The sequence below is a fragment of the Xenopus laevis genome, chromosome 7L (assembly GCF_017654675.1).
Source record: "Xenopus laevis strain J_2021 chromosome 7L, Xenopus_laevis_v10.1, whole genome shotgun sequence".
NCBI classification, from domain to species: domain Eukaryota; kingdom Metazoa; phylum Chordata; class Amphibia; order Anura; family Pipidae; genus Xenopus; species Xenopus laevis.
The window spans coordinates 1,879,738-1,899,184 of NC_054383.1; the positions used below are offsets into that span (position 1 = coordinate 1,879,738).

A 19,447-nucleotide genomic window follows, 5' to 3' on the forward strand; every position below is an offset into this window, starting at 1 on the left:
TTGTCACATGTATAGTTATACGGGTACAACATGCAGTGAAATGCATCCTGATCCACCTTTTTAGACTGTGCAATTAAACATACTAGTTAAATACTACAACTAAGTACAAAAGGATTACCAAAAAAATAAGAAAATGTTTAAATGAAGTAAAGCAGCAGAGCAGATGTAGTGCAAGATGAACCATGTTATTTACATAAGTGACAGTGAGTGAAGATTGTATAAAAATATAAAAAAAACAGCAGTGCAGTACATAAAATATCCATATTACATACCTCCCAACCGTCCCTTTTTCAGAGGGACAGTCCCTCTTTTGACAGCTCAACCCGCAGTCCCTCATTTGTACTGGAAAGTCCCTCTTTTCTCTGCACTGAACAGCCAGAAAAAGAAACACTTAATTGGCTTTTAGCAGAGAGCCCAGAACAGCTAACAGGTGCAAATAAGATACTTTGTAACAATTTTGAGACACAAAAACACAGTTTAGATAAGGAGAAATATTTTCAAACTTTCATAACCTGCCAAATTTTGTAAAACGAACATGGTAATTAGGGGGTGTGGCCACAGAAAGGGGTGTGGTTTCATAAATTGCTGCGCTACATGCGGGAAAAATTTTTTTGTCCCTCTTTTTACTTCCAAAATGTTGGGAGGTGTGATATTATATGAGGTGACAGTGAAATAAATGTAAATGGACTGTACTATGAGAAAGTGCAGTAACAGTACACAGTATTAAAGTGCATAGCATGTGAATTGTGTAGTACTGTATTGTGGTGATGTAGTGTCACATACTGTTAGAGTTGCCACCCGGCCTGTATTTTACCAGCCTAGCCCATAAAACACCTGCCCTGGCCGGGGCCGGTATTACAAATTTAGCGGCAATGCAGTTGCTGGTAATTTGTAATACCCTTCAAAAAAAAGCCCTTGGCCTGCCCCCAATTCGCGCACCTTTTTTCCAGTGTTCTGGACATCGCCGCAATGTTGCTCCACCCCCTTTTGAGGCATGCCACGTGGCTCTGCCCCTTTTTGCATCATGGACCGCCCCCTTTTTGTGCCAACCCCCCACCGGCCGGTAATCTTTTTCAGTAAAGGTGGCAACCCTACTTACTGTAGGACAAATAGGTGCAAGGTAGGAAAAGAAGAGGGGGAGGGATATGGGAGATTATGTCTCTCAGTTCAGGACACTGCAAAACCTGTTCCCCTGATTTAAGTAGGTGAAACAGTCCATTATTGGGATGTGACGAGTCCTTAAAGGGATACTGTCATGGGAAAAAAAGAATTTTTTTCAAAATGAATTAGTTAATAGTGCTGTTCCAGAAGATTTCTGCACTGAAATCCATTTCTCAAAAGAGCAAACAGATTTTTTTATATTCAATTTTGAAATCTGATATGGGGCTAGACATATTGTCAGTTTCCCAGTTGCCCCCAGTCATGTGACTTGTGCTGTGATAAACTTCAGTCACTCTTTACTGCTGTACTGCAAGTTGGAGTGATATCACCCCCTCCCCAGCAGCCTAACAACAGAACAATGGGAAGGTAACCAGATAACAGCTCCCTAACACAAGATAACAGCTGCATGGTAGATCTAAGAACAACACTCAATAGTAAAATCCAGGTCCCACTGAGACACATTCAGTTACATTGAGAAGGAAAAACAGCAGCCTGCCAGAAAGCATTTCTCTCCTAAAGTGCAGGCACAAGTCACATGACCAGGGGCAGCTGGGAAATTGACAATATGTCTAGCCCCATGTCAGATTTCAAAATTGAATATAAAAAAATCTGTTTGCTCTTTTGAGAAATGGATTTCAGTGCAGAATTCTGCTGGAGCAGCACTATTAACTGATGCGTTTTGAAAAAAACATGTTTTCCGATGACAGGATCCCTTTAAGAATCCTGAGGGCTTTGGTCCTGCATCTCTTGGTGTAAATGTTCAGCAAAGATGGAAAAGCTGAGCTGCAGCAGCAACGTTCTGTCTCACGTATCACAGCTGTTTCCAAACCAAGATTTAATGTTCTTTGTCAGGACACTTTCCACAGCACCAAAGTAGTAGGATCCTCGAAGAGACCCCAAACTTCCTCAGCTGTCGAAGATGGTACAAAGGTTGCGTTGCCCTTTTGATTTGAACTTGGATGTGTTTAGACCAGGGGTGCCCAAAAAGTAGATCTGGAACTACCAGGAGACCTTTAGCTGGTGATCAGTAGATCTCAAGGCACTGGGGGCTCATTTATCAACACTGGGCAAATTTGCCCATGGGCAGTTACCTATAGCAACCAATCAGTGATTAGCTTTTTGAAGCCAGCTGCAAGTAGAACAATAAATGCAGCAATTTGATTGGTTGCCATGAGTTACTGCCCATGGGCAAATTCGCCCAATGTTGATAAATGACCCCCTGTCAATAGGGATGGGCAAATTTGACTCGTTTCGTAAAAAATTAGCCGACGACCATTAAAGTCTATGGGCGTCAAAAAATATTTAGTCAAGTCAAGCAACAAGGCGAAAAAATTAGCCCATCCCTAACTGTCAACAAACAGCTTGTCTAAATCACCCTCCTGTTTTATGCTTTTCATTCACATATTTATTCAGTTGTTTTTTTGAATATAGCAATATAAATTCTCTTCAATATAATATTTAAGTAATATGTTCCATGGAACAGAATGCTAACAATGCTTTTATGAATGTAGATCTTAATGAGACAACATCACTAAAGGTAAAACCTCACATCAGTAAAGTATGGGCTCTCCTGGTTTAGACCATGTCAGGTCCTCAGAGATGTGGACACTGGGGTCCCACTGAGGGGTTTGTAGTTCTGCTGCTGTGAAAGTTGTTTCCCAATTTCCAGAAGTGTCTTTCTGTCATAAGCAACCAAGCAGGATGATGTATGTGAGTTCGGAAGTTACAAAATAAACTAATATAATGCACAATCTAGATGGAGCAGTCAGGAAGGCGTCTGGACGTAGCTGCGCCATAACTGACTGAGGTGTAGGACTGTGGGGGCACTCCTGGGGTTTCCGGGCACTTACCCACCTGTGCGGTTGAGCCAGACACTTACTGTCCCTTCCAGCCGTTGCTTATTCAATAGGGGGTACCATATGAATTATTTTACCTGATCCTTATTAATTTGAGCAGAGCCGGGCCAACCCAGCCAGGCGCCCTAGGCAACCTTGCCAGCCACAGCGCCGGCTGAGTGCGCTCTTCAACTGCGATTGAACACACATGCACAAAACTGTGTGTCGGGGAGAGACGGGACCGGACATGGGGTAAGCAACACAGTAGGTACGTGCCTGGCGCCCCCCCAGCTTTGCTCCCTAGACACATGCCTACTCTGCCTACCCCTAGTTCCAGCCCTGAATTTGAGCCAAAATCTGCCCAGATTGCTATGTTTAATACACACACAAACAGTCATACTTCTTAAAACAATTCCCACAATTCCCTGACACTCAAAATTTCATGAACTGTCACCTTCAGTTTTATATTCAGTTACAACCCCCAAAGCAGAGAAGGTTACCTGGTATTAAGGGTTTAAAAAACATCAATATTCATCAAGTATTAAGCTGATCCAGGAAAGGTGAAATAAAACCAGTCTCAATTATACCTGGAACTGGAAAATTCCTTCCTGACTTACATTGTGCAACTGCACCGGTTCTGTGCCAAACACACGACCATTCCTTGAATCTAATGTCTAATCTGCCAGTACAACTTGCCAAACTAAAAGACTAACAGGGGAATGTAATAAAAGTCGCAAAGAGCAAAACAATTCGCACCAATTAGACTAAAAATCCACATCTCGCAATGTAATATTGTTCCTTAAACTGTTATTGCATTGTGAATTTTAATTGCGCACTCATAAGAAGTGCTGGAAGGTGTCGTAATCTTTTGGAGCAAACATAACGACTTTTTCAGTAAGAAGTTTTATTACATTGACTGCGCATTGGCGCAAACTATAAAGTGGTCGCTAAACAGTTTCCGGGCTCGCAAAAGCTATATTAAATTCGCACAAAGCAAAATTTGTTCGCGCAAAGGCATAACTTTTTGCATTGCGAATAGTTTTTCCGTTAGCGATTTTTATTACATTCCACCGTAAGAATCTACATAAGCCTAGAAAACTGCCTCACCTTACTTTTAATTTACTAGCATTCATTGTATAAAGAGACAATATTTGTGTATTATAAGGGGTTTATTCTAATTCTAAGCACTCACCTTTAATCCCATAGCTCCCAAACTCATAACAAGGTTACAGATATATAGAAACATTGGGGTAACAGTCACCCTGCTATAGTTCCAGGGGTACCCAGGGTACAAATAAGCACTCACCCCAAATCTCCCCCTAACTGACCTTCAGACTGGGCCCCCTTAGCTCATAACAAGGTTACAGATATATAGAAACATTGGGGTGTCACCCTGCTATAGTTCCAGGGGTACCCAGGGTACAAATAAACACTCACCCCAAATCTCCCCCTAACTGACCTTCAGACTGGGCCCCCTTAGCTCATAACAAGGTTACAGATATATAGAAACATTGGGGTAACAGTCACCCTGCTATAGTTCCAGGGGTACCCAGGGCACAAATAAACACTCACCCCAAATCTCCCCCTAACTGGCCTTCAGACTGGGCCCCCTTAGCTCATAACAAGGTTACAGATATATAGAAACATTGGGGTGTCACCCTGCTATAGTTCCAGGGGTACCCAGGGTACAAATAATCACTCACCCCAAATCTCCCCCTAACTGACCTTCAGACTGGGCCCCCTTAGCTCATAACAAGGTTACAGATATATAGAAACATTGGGGTGTCACCCTGCTATAGTTCCAGGGGTACCCAGGGTACAAATAAGCACTCACCCCAAATCTCCCTCTAACTGACCTTCAGACTGGGCCCCCTTAGCTCATAACAAGGTTACAGATATATAGAAACATTGGGGTGTCACCCTGCTATAGTTCCAGGGGTACCCAGGGTACAAATAAGCACTCACCCCAAATCTCCCCCTAACTGACCTTCAGACTGGGCCCCCTTAGCTCATAACAAGGTTACAGATATATAGAAACATTGGGGTAACAGTCACCCTGCTATAGTTCCAGGGGTACCCAGGGTACAAATAATCACTCACCCCAAATCTCCCCCTAACTGACCTTCAGACTGGGCCCCCTTAGCTCATAACAAGGTTACAGATATATAGAAACATTGGGGTGTCACCCTGCTATAGTTCCAGGGGTACCCAGGGTACAAATAAGCACTCACCCCAAATCTCACCTTAATGCACCCCCTTATCTCAGCCTTATTCCTAATAGTTGGGGTGAATGTCCCAGGGGCTGTGTGCTGGTGCTATAGGAGGCCTGGGAGTCACCCGTTAGGAATGGGAGAATGACAGGGAACATTCTTACTTTAGCCGCCCAGCTCTATTCTGTCTGTCTGAGTCACAACACTAAGGGAGCGGGTGCCGAGGTGCAGGTCATTTCTCAGCCTTAGCAAATGATAACACAATAAGCAGACAGGGCAAGTACAGCTGAACTACACATCGTGTTTGAGAAATACATTCAAACTTAATTTTAATTTGGCCTTTATTTTTTATTTAAGCTCCGCCCCTCACTAGTTTGCTGTTGGGTCTCACAGAGCCTGGAAATGGTAAGAAACAGCACAACAAATGATTTATATATATATAAATACACTAGAGCCATAAATATCCTGTAAATCATATCCTTATAAACAGAGGTTAGTGATGTCATTGGTTATAATCGGAGCTTAGTGATGTCATTTCTGTCACATGACTCACTGAAACTTGTGTATTATAATAAATAAAGTACCCCCAGTAAAATATGAGGATATTAGAAGTTACCTGGGAGTTTTGTGACCTGTATAAAAACACTCTTTATATTTTATATGGAACTCCTTGGTAACTTATAATATCCTTATATTTTATAAGAGGGGGCACTTTATTATCTATATACACACATTACAGACATATATAGAGTATATTCTGTACAAACATAAAGAGTCTTCCCTATTACAGCCCCCCTTTCATAAATAAAAACCCTGCCATATCCAAGCCTTATTAATATCCTATTTCAATTCACAACTGAACTATATGCTACTGTATATTATTCCGGAGCCATCATTTATGCATTTAGATGGCTTTCTGGTTGCCAAGGTCTGTTACCCTAGCAACCAGCCAGTGCTTCCCATATCAGAATGGAAGAATGATTAGAGAAGGAAGAAAACATAAACATCTAGCCACAGCCAGTTTGTTCCAGGGAAGGGGGTCGCTGACCCTGGAAACATGATAGCATTTTAAATAGCAAACTAGGGAAAGAAGCAGATCATTCTCAAACTGGGGAAGATATGAAATAAAGACCAACTGAAAAGTTGTCCCTCTATAACATATATAATTAAATTTCTGCAGTGACTGAACTTGAGGATATCGCTGCCTGGGATTCCACTGGGCCTTTCAATGACTTCAGGGTCTTTTTTAGAAAGGTCTGTCATATGGGACCCCCCTCCCGCTGCCCCCCGATCTTGTCTCACTGCTCATGTATTCCCATGTGGACAGAAATAGCAGCAGCGACTTTAAAAGGGCAGCCTGCACCTGACTCTGGGCAGAAGGTCAGTCACAAGAGTTGCAGTCGGAGAGAGACAGGGGCATTAACTAGAGCCGTGCCAGCTGGGGGGCTACGCAATTATCTGGATCTATAGCCGGACACGTGTATCTCTGGGTCACTGGGCTTACATATCCGCTTCACCATGAATGTGGCACCCTGCGCCCGCTGTGGATTTGGGGTGTACCCTGCTGAGAAGATCAACTGTATAGACCAGGTCAGTGCTGCTTTATATATACATTATATATATATATACACACATATACAGAGAGGTGATGATTATATAGTGAATAAAGTACCCCCTCTTGTAAATTATAAGGATATTATAAGTTACCGAGGAGTTTCATGACCATATGTTTTTATACAGGTCAAGGCAACTTCTAATATCCTCATATTTTACAACAAGGGGGAACTTTATTTATTATAATACACAAGTTTCAGTGAGTCATGTGACAGAAATGACATCACTGCTCACCGTTTATAACTGATGACATCAGAACTCACCGTTTATAACTGATGACATCACTTGTCACCGTTTATAAGGATATAATTTACAGGATATTCATGATTATATTATATCTGTATTTGCATGAGTTGGATTCTGTATGTTTCACCATGTGCCAATGGGCACTTAATTGATTTCTGCACCCACGGGAGCACCCTTACAGGGGTTGTTCGCCTTTAAATTAACTGTTAGTAGGATGTAGAGAGGGATATTCTGAGACAATTCGCAATTGGTTTTTATTTTTTATCACCTGTGGTTTTTGAGTTATTTATATTTTTTATTCAGCAGCTCTCCAGTTTGCAATTTCAGGCATCTAGTTGCTAGGGTCCAAATTCCCCTAGCAACCATACACTGATTTGAATAAGAGAATGGAATATGAATAGGAGAGGCCTGAATAGAAGAGGAATAAAAAGTAATAATAGAAGGCACACAACTAAAAAACTATATAAAATAAATAATGAAGACCAGTTGCTTAGAATTGGCCATTCTATAACATACTAAGGGGCAGATTTATCAAGGGTCGATTTTTTTTTTTATGGTCAAAACTGTCAAATTTGACTAGGGTGTTATTCAAATTCGATTCAAGTTTTTAAAAATAAATAAATTAGAATTTCGATTTTCAAGATTTATTATACTCGATTTCAACTATTCGCCACCTAAAACCTGCTGAATTGCTGTTTAAGTCAATGGGAGACGTCCAGGGATCCATTTGGAGATGGTTGCAGCCTTCCTGACATTCGGAGAAAGAATCTCGAATCGAGTTTTTTAAATTCAAATTCAATTCGAGTTTTCGGGTCGATTCTATTCTTCCAAGTTTAAAAAGTTGGTTTTATTAATAAATGGTTGTATTTCGAGTTCATGGTAGCTTATGGGAGTTTTAAAAAGCTCACATGAATTCGAAATTTCACCCTTGATAAATGTGCCTAAAGGTGAGCCACCCTTTAAAGGTTAAGCAGTACTGAGCAGACAGTGATGCTCCTTAGCTTGGATGATGCGGAAGCTACAGGGGTGTCATGGAGCCCCCCAACCTGGCCCTCATTAATACAAGGGCAGCTCGGTATTCATAGGAAGGCACAACTCTTGCACCCCTTTCTCGGAATACAAGGAGCTGCATGACTTGCAAACCTGTACTTTGCTACACATAAATGAGGCATGTGAATAACAGCCTCGTTGCTAGGGTGTCTCACAGTAGCAACCAGATAACATTTATATTTGGGATGCACCGAATCCACTATTTTGTATTCAGCCGAACCCCTGAATACTTGGCGAAGGATTCAGCCGAATACCAAACAGAATCCGAACCCTAATTTGCATATGTAAATTAGGGGTGGGAAAACATTTTTTGACTTCCTTCTTTTGTGACAAAAAGTCAAGCGATTTCCCTCCCCGCCCCTAAATTGCATATGTAAATTAGGGTTCGGATTCGGTTCGGCCAGGCAGAAGGATTTGGCCGAATCTTGAACCGAATCCTGGATTTGCATCCCTAATTTATATCCCATGGTGGAGAGCTGCAGAATCAATAAAAAAACACAAATAATGATAAAAAATAAACAGAAATAAAATATGATTTAAGGTGAACAATCACATGACTGGGCTCGAGCTGAAACTTATGGGCCCTAAAGCAAATTCATTTTAGGGCCCCACAAAACTTAGGGAATAAGGTGTTTTTTGTATTTACTGTATTGAAGCAGTGGCAGGTTCTTCTTCCCCAGTAGTTATGCCCCAGTTGGGCTGATTTACTAAGACAGGCGCTGACTCGCAGCAATGCCGTTGTTCAGATGTCTGCGTTCATTTTTGGATGTGTCGGCTATTGATCAAACTGCTGATTGGCTGCTACTGGTCACTGCACGGATGTATAAAGCAATACTGTTAGTAGATCAGACTCAATTAATATGGTTGTGTCCCTTGTTGGAACAATAATAATGAAGTATTTCTCAGATACTGAGCTCTACATCTCATATTTACCCTCTGTGTTGCCTGTGCTCTCAGGCCTATGAAAAGAGCAGGATCAATAAAGTCACAGTCCTGGTGCAACATTTCATTGGGACGTGGGAGTGAGAGAAACGTAAACAAGGACGATCAGACGTCGCCGATACTTTTCCGCTTCCTTTTTATTGTCCCCTTTAAGAGGGAGTTTGCACAAGGGCAGTAACCCATAGCAACCAAACGCTTCAATTCATTTCTGTAACCGCAGGAATTGCTTCATACAAAAGTGAGACAACTAAATTCTCCTCGACTTTAAGCTCTTCTACCCAGAACTCTGCTTTATTTAGTAAAAATGATCACTGGACTGGAGGGAAACAAGGTTTTCTCATGGATAAGTTACACTAATACACAAATTCTCCTGAGTTACCCATTGCCTCCTCCCTCCCCTGCTGGCCAAACTTGTCCAGACTCTTTTGCTGTGAAATACATGAAATGAGCGTGACAAGTAGATTCGATTTTGAATTGGCCAATCCCAAGACAAAGGTGGCCTTAGCTGCTCAGATTCAAGGCCTTTATATCCACAATTTTATTACCAAAATACATTTTTACCAAATCATCCTGTTTTTCTATTTAACATTTTGGAATATACAAATACATGATGGCAGATGTTTAGTAGGTGCAGCACATTCCATATCAATCTTACACACAGAAGCAGTCACACATCTCCTATAATATACTGTATACTATATAATATCTATTATATATTCCTTTATTTCCATACAGGGGCAGTTAATATTCAAATTATACACTGGGGGACACAGGGACTGGTGAGCAACACACTGGGCCAATACATCCCCCCATGCAAAGGAAGTAAAGACAGTCACACGAGTACCATGAAATACACTCCCCCATGCAAAGGAAGTAGAGACAGTCACACGAGTACCATGAAATACACTCCCCCATGCAAAGGAAGTAGAGACAGTCACGAGTACCAGGAAATACACTCCCTCATGCAAAGGAAGTAGAGACAGTCACATGAGTACCAGGAAATACACTCCCGCATGCAAAGGAAGTAGAGACAGTCACGAGTACCAGGAAATACACTCCCTCATGCAAAGGAAGTAGAGACAGTCACACGAGTACCATGAAATACACTCCCCCATGCTAGACAAAAACTATTTTTTTTCTACAAATACCCTACAATACTCTGCACCCTATTACCCACAGTTACTTGGTGCAAGTAAAGGAATCAAGGAATCAAATTTTTCTTTTTGCTCTCTACCATTCCCTCCCACTCTTGTGATTGGCAATGCTGGTCCTTATGTACAGTTAAAGCGCAGGTTTATTTCTGAATGTTCTAGTCCCATACAGAAGCCACGTATAATACGTAGAATAGATTTTGTAGTTAAGCTAAAGGCGTCTCTGTCTCCTCCCCAGACATGGCACAAGGCCTGTTTCCACTGCGAGATCTGCAAAATGATACTCACCGTAAATAACTTTGTCAGTTTCCAGAAAAAGCCCTACTGCCAAGCGTAAGTACTCCCACCCCATTTACTCCCACCCCCCTGCATGTTATCCCCTTACTTCTCATCAAGTGCCGGCTAGAAAACTCCCATTGGATGGGGTCTGACCAGTGACTATTGCCCTGGGGCAACACTGTGAGAGCAGCAGTATGTTGGGGGGCTGGTGTGAGAGGAGGGGGCTGTTACTGTGAGACAATGTATTGTGAGGCGACAGTCACTAAAATGACACTTTTACCTGCAGCTTTGTTTTCTATCTGCTACAAAGCTGGAACTGAGAAGGGGGTGGGGTTTTCTTTATGCATGGGTGGGGCTTATTCCTGGTAGGAGGAGTGGCAATATTGAGAGAGCAGTGCCCCCGAGTAGAGCATAGGCAATATTCTGGCAAATTCAGGGCTAAAGTGAAGATGTGCCCACGTGGGTCTGTTTCTGATTCCTGCTCATTTACCCCCTCTGTTTACTATAAAGCAGAATGCTGTTATGAGAAGGACCTAGGACACTCTAGTTGCTAATTTGTTTACCAGAATCTTATTATTAAGCTAAATTCCAATACAGGTATGGGACCTGTTATCCAGAATACTCGGGACCTGGGCGTTTTCCAGATCTTTCCATAATTTGGATCTTCGTACCTTAAGTCTACTAGAAAATCATATAAACATGAAATAAACCCAATAGGTTGGTTTTGCCTCCAATAAGGATTAATTATATCTTAGTTGGGATCAAGTACAAGTGACTGTTGTATTATTACACAGAAAAAGGGAAATAGTTTTTTTAAAAATTGGATTATTTGGATAAAGTGGAGTCTATGGGAGCTGGCCTTTCTGTAATTAGGAGCTTTCTGGATAACTGGTTTCCAGATAACGGATCCCCTACCTGTAGAAGGTTCTTCAGAATAACTGAATTTATTTATTAGACAAAACATTGGAATCTTGGGAAGCTCTCCATGTTATACTTGCTAAGTGTGACTAGGGCCGGATTTACATAACGGGCGCCCCTAGGCCCACCGCTGTTTGTCACCCGTGCCCCCCCCCCTTTATTCATGCAAATTTTCATAATCGGGATCTGAATGAACAATGTGGATTGGGCATGGGAAATTTACAAAATTATTGAATCTTCTGCTCATCCCGAGTGTTTTTGAACCAATGTGGGTGAGGTTGGGCAGCATGACGCCCCCCTAAAATCCTGCTGCCCTAGGCCCGGGCCTAAGTGGCCTTTCCACAAATCCGGGCCTGAGTGTAACAAGCCTCCCAAGATTCCAATGTTTTGTCTAATAAATAAAGGTTCTGGTATGCAAATGACCAACACAATTTTTGAACTACAGCTCCCAGCATGCATCCAGAGCCCAGTTAAACACCATTTGTTTTCCAGGCACAATCCAAAGCAGAACACTTACACCAGCGTGTATGAAACCCCAGTGAATATCCACGTGAAGAAGCAGTCGGAGGCAGTCAGTGAGGTGAGTGGTGCTCAGGGTTCTCCTTCTTTCTAAAAACACCGCAGTCCACTGAGCTTTCCATCAGAGTGCAGCACCTCCATCTTCTTTTTCTCTCCCAGAATCCCTTGCTGAAGTCATATCCAGTTTTCTATTGGTCACTGACAAACCCGAGCCATTTCCAGCCTGGCTATAAACATAAATACATACTGGCTATATACTCCCCCTTGTCTTCTGCAGGAGACTCAGAACAATGCTGTGAGCAGTTTTATGGGCCCTCAGAGTAATGAGAGCAGGAATGTAGTGAGACCCTCAGGCCAGACACAATAATAAGTTACATAACACAGCCCCTTGCGCTGCCTCTCTGGGATGTGCCACTTGTTCCGGAATGTTCCGACCCATCCCAACAAGTTCTATTTATATTTCATTGCTGTGATTTGAGAGTCTGATATTTTTGAAAGATGTGCCCACGTGGGTCTGTTTCTGATTCCTGCTCATCTGCCCCCTCCAGTAGGTGCCCCTGTCCCTTTCAATCACCTGTTAGTGAGGGTTCCCAGAATTTATCTGTCAGCACCTCTGCCCTGTGCTATTGTAATTATATTTTTCTATTGCTTTTGGCAGCTGAGATTCTAGCTATCTGTATAACAGAACATTCTGTCCCAGTGGCTGCACAGATCCTATCTGATCCCCATTGTAAGCAGCAGTCCTGTCCTGCTTTATGGCAGCTGAGATTCTAGCTATCTGTATAACAGAACATTCTGTCCCAGTGGCTGCACAGATCCTATCTGATCCCCATTGTAAGCAGCAGTCCTGTCCTGCTTTATGGCAGCTGAGATTCTAGCTATCTGTATAACAGAACATTCTGTCCCAGTGGCTGCACAGATCCTATCTGATCCCCATTGTAAGCAGCAGTCCTGTCCTGCTTTATGGCAGCTGAGATTCTAGCTATCTGTATAACAGAACATTCTGTCCCAGTGGCTGCACAGATCCTATCTGATCCCCATTGTAAGCAGCAGTCCTGTCCTGCTTTATGGCAGCTGAGATTCTAGCTATCTGTATAACAGAACATTCTGTCCCAGTGGCTGCACAGATCCTATCTGATCCCATTGTAAGCAACAGTCCTGTCCTGCTTTATGGCAGCTGAGATTCTAGCTATCTGTATAACAGAACATTCTGTCCCAGTGGCTGCACAGATCCTATCTGATCCCCATTGTAAGCAGCAGTCCTGTCCTGCTTTATGGCAGCTGAGATTCTAGCTATCTGTATAACAGAACATTCTGTCCCAGTGGCTGCACAGATCCTATCTGATCCCCATTGTAAGCAGCAGTCCTGTCCTGCTTTTATGGCAGCTGAGATTCTAGCTATCTGTATAACAGAACATTCTGTCCCAGTGGCTGCACAGATCCTATCTGATCCCCATTGTAAGCAGCAGTCCTGTCCTGCTTTATGGCAGCTGAGATTCTAGCTATCTGTATAACAGAACATTCTGTCCCAGTGGCTGCACAGATCCTATCTGATCCCCATTGTAAGCAGCAGTCCTGTCCTGCTTTATGGCAGCTGAGATTCTAGCTATCTGTATAACAGAACATTCTGTCCCAGTGGCTGCACAGATCCTATCTGATCCCCATTGTAAGCAGCAGTCCTGTCCTGCTTTATGGCAGCTGAGATTCTAGCTATCTGTATAACAGAACATTCTGTCCCAGTTAAGTTTTAGTATGTTATAGAATGTCCAATTCTAAGCAGCTTTTCATTTGGTCTTCATTATTTATTTATTTTTATATTTTTTAAAATGATGTGCCCTTTTCTTCTGACTCTTTCCAGTTTGCTAATGGGGGTCAGAGTGGGTCAGATTACCTAAAAGTAAATTCTGCAAGGGTTGAATCTGTAATACTGGCTCCAGCCTTAGCAGTTTCCCCACTAGACCTGACAGGCAGGCGACAACCCTAGTGACATCCATGTAAAGCTGGGAAGTTATGTGACAGTTTGTCTGTGGCTAAAATATTCTCTTCTCAGATCAAATACCGAGAGGAGGGGGAGAAATTCAAGTCAGTGTTTCACTGTGATATGAAGTCCAAAGAACACCAGCAGCACAGTAAAGTGGAGAAGCTGATCAGTCAGGTACCAACCAATGCTCAGTAAAGAAAATATGTATAATCAGTTTTTACTAGGGATGCGCCGAATCCCCGAATCCTTGGTGAAAGATTTGGCCGAATACCGAACCGAATCCTAATTTACATATGCATATTAGGGGAAGGAAAGGAAAAAGTGGGGAAAAAAATCATCTTTTGCGTGATGAAGTGATTTCCCTACCTGCCCCTAATTTACATATGCAAATTAGGATTCAGATTCGGTTCGGCAAGGCACAAGGATTCAAAAAGGCCGAATCCTGGCCGAATCCTGGCCGAATCCCGAACCGAATCCTGGATTCGATGCATCCCTAGTTTTTACTAGTGACACAGTTATTACTTCACTTATCACATATTAAATCTACGTCCTGCTTGGTTATCAGAAGGTAATGCAGATGCATGCTGCAGGCTGTATTAGTATTTATGCAGCCATTCAGAATCCCTTTACGCTGATAGCAACCTGTTTGTGTAGGCAGTGACAGGAATGGTATCCACCTATCATTGTGCATATGTGGCAGATTTCTTCTTCAGGGGCCTGGGTCCCCCCAACACCCTCCTCTAGGTGTACTTGTGGGGTATCCATGACCCAGTCTGTCAACTTTCCCTATAGTTCCGCCACTGTTTGGAAACCTCTGCGCCCCATGTGATCTATCTACTCTCACCCTCTAAACAACAGCCAAAGGTTTGTGGGTCGAGAAAAGGTTGCAAACAACATCCCAAAATTCAATATAATAAAATATAATAAAAGTAGAAGAAAGACAGCTATTGACAGTATTTCCTTGGAGTTCTGCCCATCCATCTTCCTAGTGTTTATTGGTAGAGATGAAACAAACTATCCCCACCATAGTCATAATAATACATAATACATAATGCAGTGGCTCCATCTACACTGCGGGGGGCTGGCTCCATCTGTATCTGCTGGACCACCAAGTCACATGTCCCACAGCAGGTTGATTTTGGCAGGAGTCTCTTATATAAGGAGGGTACAAGGCAGGGACCTTGGTGATTGGCTGCCTTTGTGTTTCATGTGCAGAAAGGGTTTGAAGAAACAGAAACGTGGTTCTCGGATATCAATTCGGAGACAGTGCGGGTCGAGCAGTCCCAGAAGACAATCAGTAATGTAAGTGCATTTGGGGAATATCTGTGCGAAACAGTGAGTGGTTTTTTTTTGCTAGCAAGTGTTTTTTCTAAATTCTTTTATCCTTTGCGACCCTTTCATTGTGACACCATTTTAATATTTTTTTAATGTTGCTTTTGTCCAATTTTTTTTTCCTGTGCTCTCTCAATGTTTTAGCTGCTTTCACTTCTGCTCTTTGTTTTGTTTGTCCATTTCCTCTTTGTTGTCTCCTTATGTCCTGTTTTCTACTTTAGGTTTCCCCAAACCCCTCAATCCTTTATTTTGACTTTACTGATCCCACATTTTCTTCTGTTTCTTCTTTTTTGGCCTGGGGAGTTCTGTTTATGTCCGAGGCTGATGTTTGTCTGTGCTTGTGTATGTGCCCGGATTTGTGGAATGGCCACCAAGACCCCGGGCCTAGGGTGACAGGATTTACTGTGTGCCAATCCCCATTTCTCAGGTCCCAATGGTGAAAATTTGCAAGAATAAAAGGGAGGGGATGGGGCAACAAATGTCAGCGGGCCTAGGGTGCCCACTATGTAAATCCAGCCCTGTATGTGTGTGTGTGTGTGTACCTGTGTGTGTGTGTGTGTACCTGTGTGTGTGTGTGTGTACCTGTGTGTGTGTGTGTGTACCTGTGTGTGTGTGTACCTGTGTGTGTGTACCTGTGTGTGTGTGTGTACCTGTGTGTGTGTGTGTACCTGTGTGTGTGTGTACCTGTGTGTGTGTGTACCTGTGTGTCTGGACAGGTATGTTCTGGGATTTGATGGTGTTGGTGGGTTTATGGTGAGGATTTGTACCTGTAAAGAGGGGAAGTAAGAAGGATAGTGTATATGGCTAGAGCCACCATTCCTCCCAGTATGCAGGAGTATTTAGAGTGTTGGACTGGGTCAGCTATGGCCCACCCTGGTCCCTCTCTCACAGCAGTTAGTTATAAATAGTGCCAAATGGTATCGGTGCAGGACTCAGGAGAACAAGGTTTTCATACAATCTGCTCGGCTCTTAGCATACCTCCCAACTGTCCCTTTTTCGGAGGGACAGTCCCTCTTTTGACAGCTCAACCTGCAGTCCCTCATTTGTACTGGAAAGTCCCTCTTTTCTCTGCACTGAACAGCCAGAAAAAGAAACAAAGTTTCTCACTTAATTGGCTTTTAGCAGAGAGCCCAGAACAGCTAACAGGTGCAAATAAGAGACTTTGTAACAATTTTGAGACACAAAAACACAGTTTAGATAAGGAGAAATATTTTCAAACTTTCATAACCTGCCAAATTTTGTAAAACGAACATGGTAATTAGGGGGTGTGGCCACAGAAAGGGGTGTGGTGAAAAAATTGCTGCGCTACGTGTGGAAAAACATTTTTTGTCCCTCTTTTTACTTCCAAAATGTTGGGAGGTATGAACCCGCAGTCCCTCATTTGTACTGGAAAGTCCCTCTTTTCCTGCACTGAACAGCCAGAAAAGGAAACAAAGTTTTTAACTTAATTGGCTTTTGGCAGAGAGCCCAGAACAGCTAACAGGTGCAAATAAGATACTTTGTAACAATTTTGAGACATATAAACACAGTTTAGATGAGGAGAAATATTTTCAAACTTTCATAACCTGCAAAATTTTGTAAAACAAACATGGTAATTAGGGGGTGTGGCCACAGAAAGGGGTGTGGTCAAAAAATTGCTGCGCTACTTGCGGGAAAAAAATTTATACCCCTCTTTTTACTTCCAAAATGTTGGGAGGTATGCCCTTAGTAACATAGTAACATAGTTAGTAAGGTTGAAAAAAGACACATGTCCATCAAGTTTTTTTTAACTACCTATCTGCCAGTTGATCCAGAGGAAGGCAAAAAACCCATCTGAAGCCTCTCCAATTTGCCTCAGATTTTCTCCAATTTTGCCTTCTTTCCCTTTACAGAACACAGAGCAATCCGAGCAGCAGACGAAGAAAGGCAGTTTCCCTGCCACAATCACACCTGCATATCAGACAGCCATAAAGGCGGGCAGTTTGGCAAGCAATGTAAGCGACGGGGCAAGCTGTGTCCTGACAAATGTCCAACAGGCTGAGAAAGAGAGAGATTATTTGTTAAACATGTTACTTTTCATTGCAGCAGTGAAACAATAAGACCATACAGCTCCCTGGAGAAATGTATATTTTAAGCTGTTCAACCTGGGACGATTAATACTCATTTTAAATGAAAGTTTACATAAAACAATAAGGCTGATTTATGATCATTGTAGTGCTAGGGACGAACATTTCCATTCCATTTAGTAAAGCACTTGAACTTGTCTGTACTTGTTCCATACGTCAATCTTCTGGGTATGGGAGCCCTATATTATATATTCCTTGAGCAGGAGGTAATTCTAGGGTTCCCTAATATATTGGCGCCATACTCTCTGGCATAACCACATGAATACTACCGAATCTTGTGCCACATCTACCTGGCACCTCTATTAACAAATCCAATGTAAGATGCACCACATGCAGTAGTGTTTTTTTTTTAAAAACCCTAGCCCTCACCCAACCCAAATTCTACCCACACCAGATAAGTTACCCTATTTTGTGCTTATACAGGGTCCTATACAGTATTTTTGGTCCTTACTGTATGTGTCACATAATTTGTGACATAATGTTGTTTTCATCTAACGAATCCTGGTAATATTATGACTTTATAATGTGCCTGACTTGTCTCCTTTAATCGCAGGTGGAATACAAACGGGGCCATGAAGAGCGCGTCTCCCAGTACACCACTGTGGTGGACACAAAAGATATCTTACATGCCAAGGCAGGAGGGCAACTTGTGAGCGATGTGAGTACTGAGCCCCTTCTAATATGAATTGTGTTTAGTGATGGGCGAATTTATTTGCCAGGCGCGAATTTGCGGCGAATTTGCACGATTCGCTGGCAGCGAATAAATTCGCGAAACGCCCGCAAAAATTTGCGGCAAAAATTCTACGGCGTCAAAAAACATTTTTTCGAAAAAAAACGAGACGCCAGTGCCGTTTCGCGAATTGTTCGCCGTAATTCGCCCATCATTAATTGTGTTGTCTTAGTCTTGGATACTGGTGCACTCTGAGACCAGGCGAGATCAATACAGATATGGGACCTCTTATACTGAATGTTTGGAGCCTGGGGTTTTCCAGATAACAGATCTTTCTGTATATAAATACCTTACTAGAGAATCATGTCAACATTAGGTTTGGGTTTTGATTAATTATATCTTAGTTGGGATCAAGTACAATGTACTGTTTTATTGTCATTTTTAAAAATTTGGATTATTTGGATAAAAATTGAGTCTGGCCTTTCTGTAATTCATAGCTTTCTGGAGAACGGATCCCATACCTATACCTGGTTTCTGATCAGTAGTTATATTTGTTTCTCTGCTATTAGGCAGGGACATCATCTTCATCTTGAAAAGCTCTATAGCCCATTAGGCCTATAGTTTTTTTTCATTTTGTTTGGCCCTAGTTTTGGTCTTGTCTCAGCCCAGAACCTAGTAAGCCCCTGCAGGGTCGGACAGGGCCGGAGGGACACCAGGAAATAACCTGGTGGGCCCCAGGTGCCCAGATCCGCTCCCACCTGTCTGACTTGCTTAGCGATTTCTCCCCACCCAACCAACAGAAGAAAATCACAGGTATCTCTGGTTGGGGGCAGGGTGGAGGTGGGTTGCAGGCGGCTGCCAAAAGGGGCCCTGAAGTTGGCAGGGGGGAGTGAGAGCCTGAAGCTGGTGCATGTGGCCTCTGATATGGCAGCCCTGGTGGGCCCAGACCCCCCAGTCCAACACTGAGCACCTCCCTCTTTCAGCCTTGACATGAACTAGACGCTGGTCTTGGACTTGACCTCATTCAGTTTCTCGTGACTGATTTCTCCGCTGATTAACAGGCCTGTCTTGGCTGACGCCTAATACAGGGTTTCAAGAGTCTGAACCAGCAGTGAAGAAACGGACAAATACATTAAAACCATCAAGCATTTTAATAAATGTAAAATTATATTTTCTGTCATTTGTCAAAATTATTTTATAATCTTTACATCCCCATTAACTAAATTGCATTATCAGGTGAAGTACACAGAGGAGCATGAAGGGCAGAGAGGGAAGGGGAGCTTTCCAGCCTTGATCACCCCCGGATACCAGAACGCTAAGAGGGCAAATGAACTGGCAAGCAACGTAAGTACCAGTACCCTCCTCATGCCAAACTCTACTACCCCTAGTAGCACTGCTTATCCCCATTAGGTGCTGTGCCCTTGTGGAGCCATA

The 19,447-nt window shown here is 42.7% G+C and overlaps 1 protein-coding gene across 2 annotated transcripts in view; it reads left to right on the forward strand.

The window, feature by feature from the left end:
• The first annotated feature begins 6,576 nt into the window (after positions 1–6,576).
• Positions 6,577–19,447, forward strand: part of nrap.L (nebulin related anchoring protein L homeolog) — a 49,012-nt gene continuing 36,141 nt past the window's right edge. For both annotated transcript variants that reach the window (XM_018224965.1, XM_041570105.1), the window contains exons 1-8: positions 6,577–6,796; positions 10,448–10,542; positions 11,899–11,986; positions 13,976–14,080; positions 15,122–15,208; positions 17,110–17,211; positions 17,897–18,001; positions 19,250–19,357. In XM_018224965.1, coding sequence (XP_018080454.1) covers positions 6,725–6,796; positions 10,448–10,542; positions 11,899–11,986; positions 13,976–14,080; positions 15,122–15,208; positions 17,110–17,211; positions 17,897–18,001; positions 19,250–19,357 — 762 coding nt within the window. In that variant the 5' untranslated portion in view covers positions 6,577–6,724. The remainder of the gene's footprint in view (positions 6,797–10,447; positions 10,543–11,898; positions 11,987–13,975; positions 14,081–15,121; positions 15,209–17,109; positions 17,212–17,896; positions 18,002–19,249; positions 19,358–19,447) is intronic.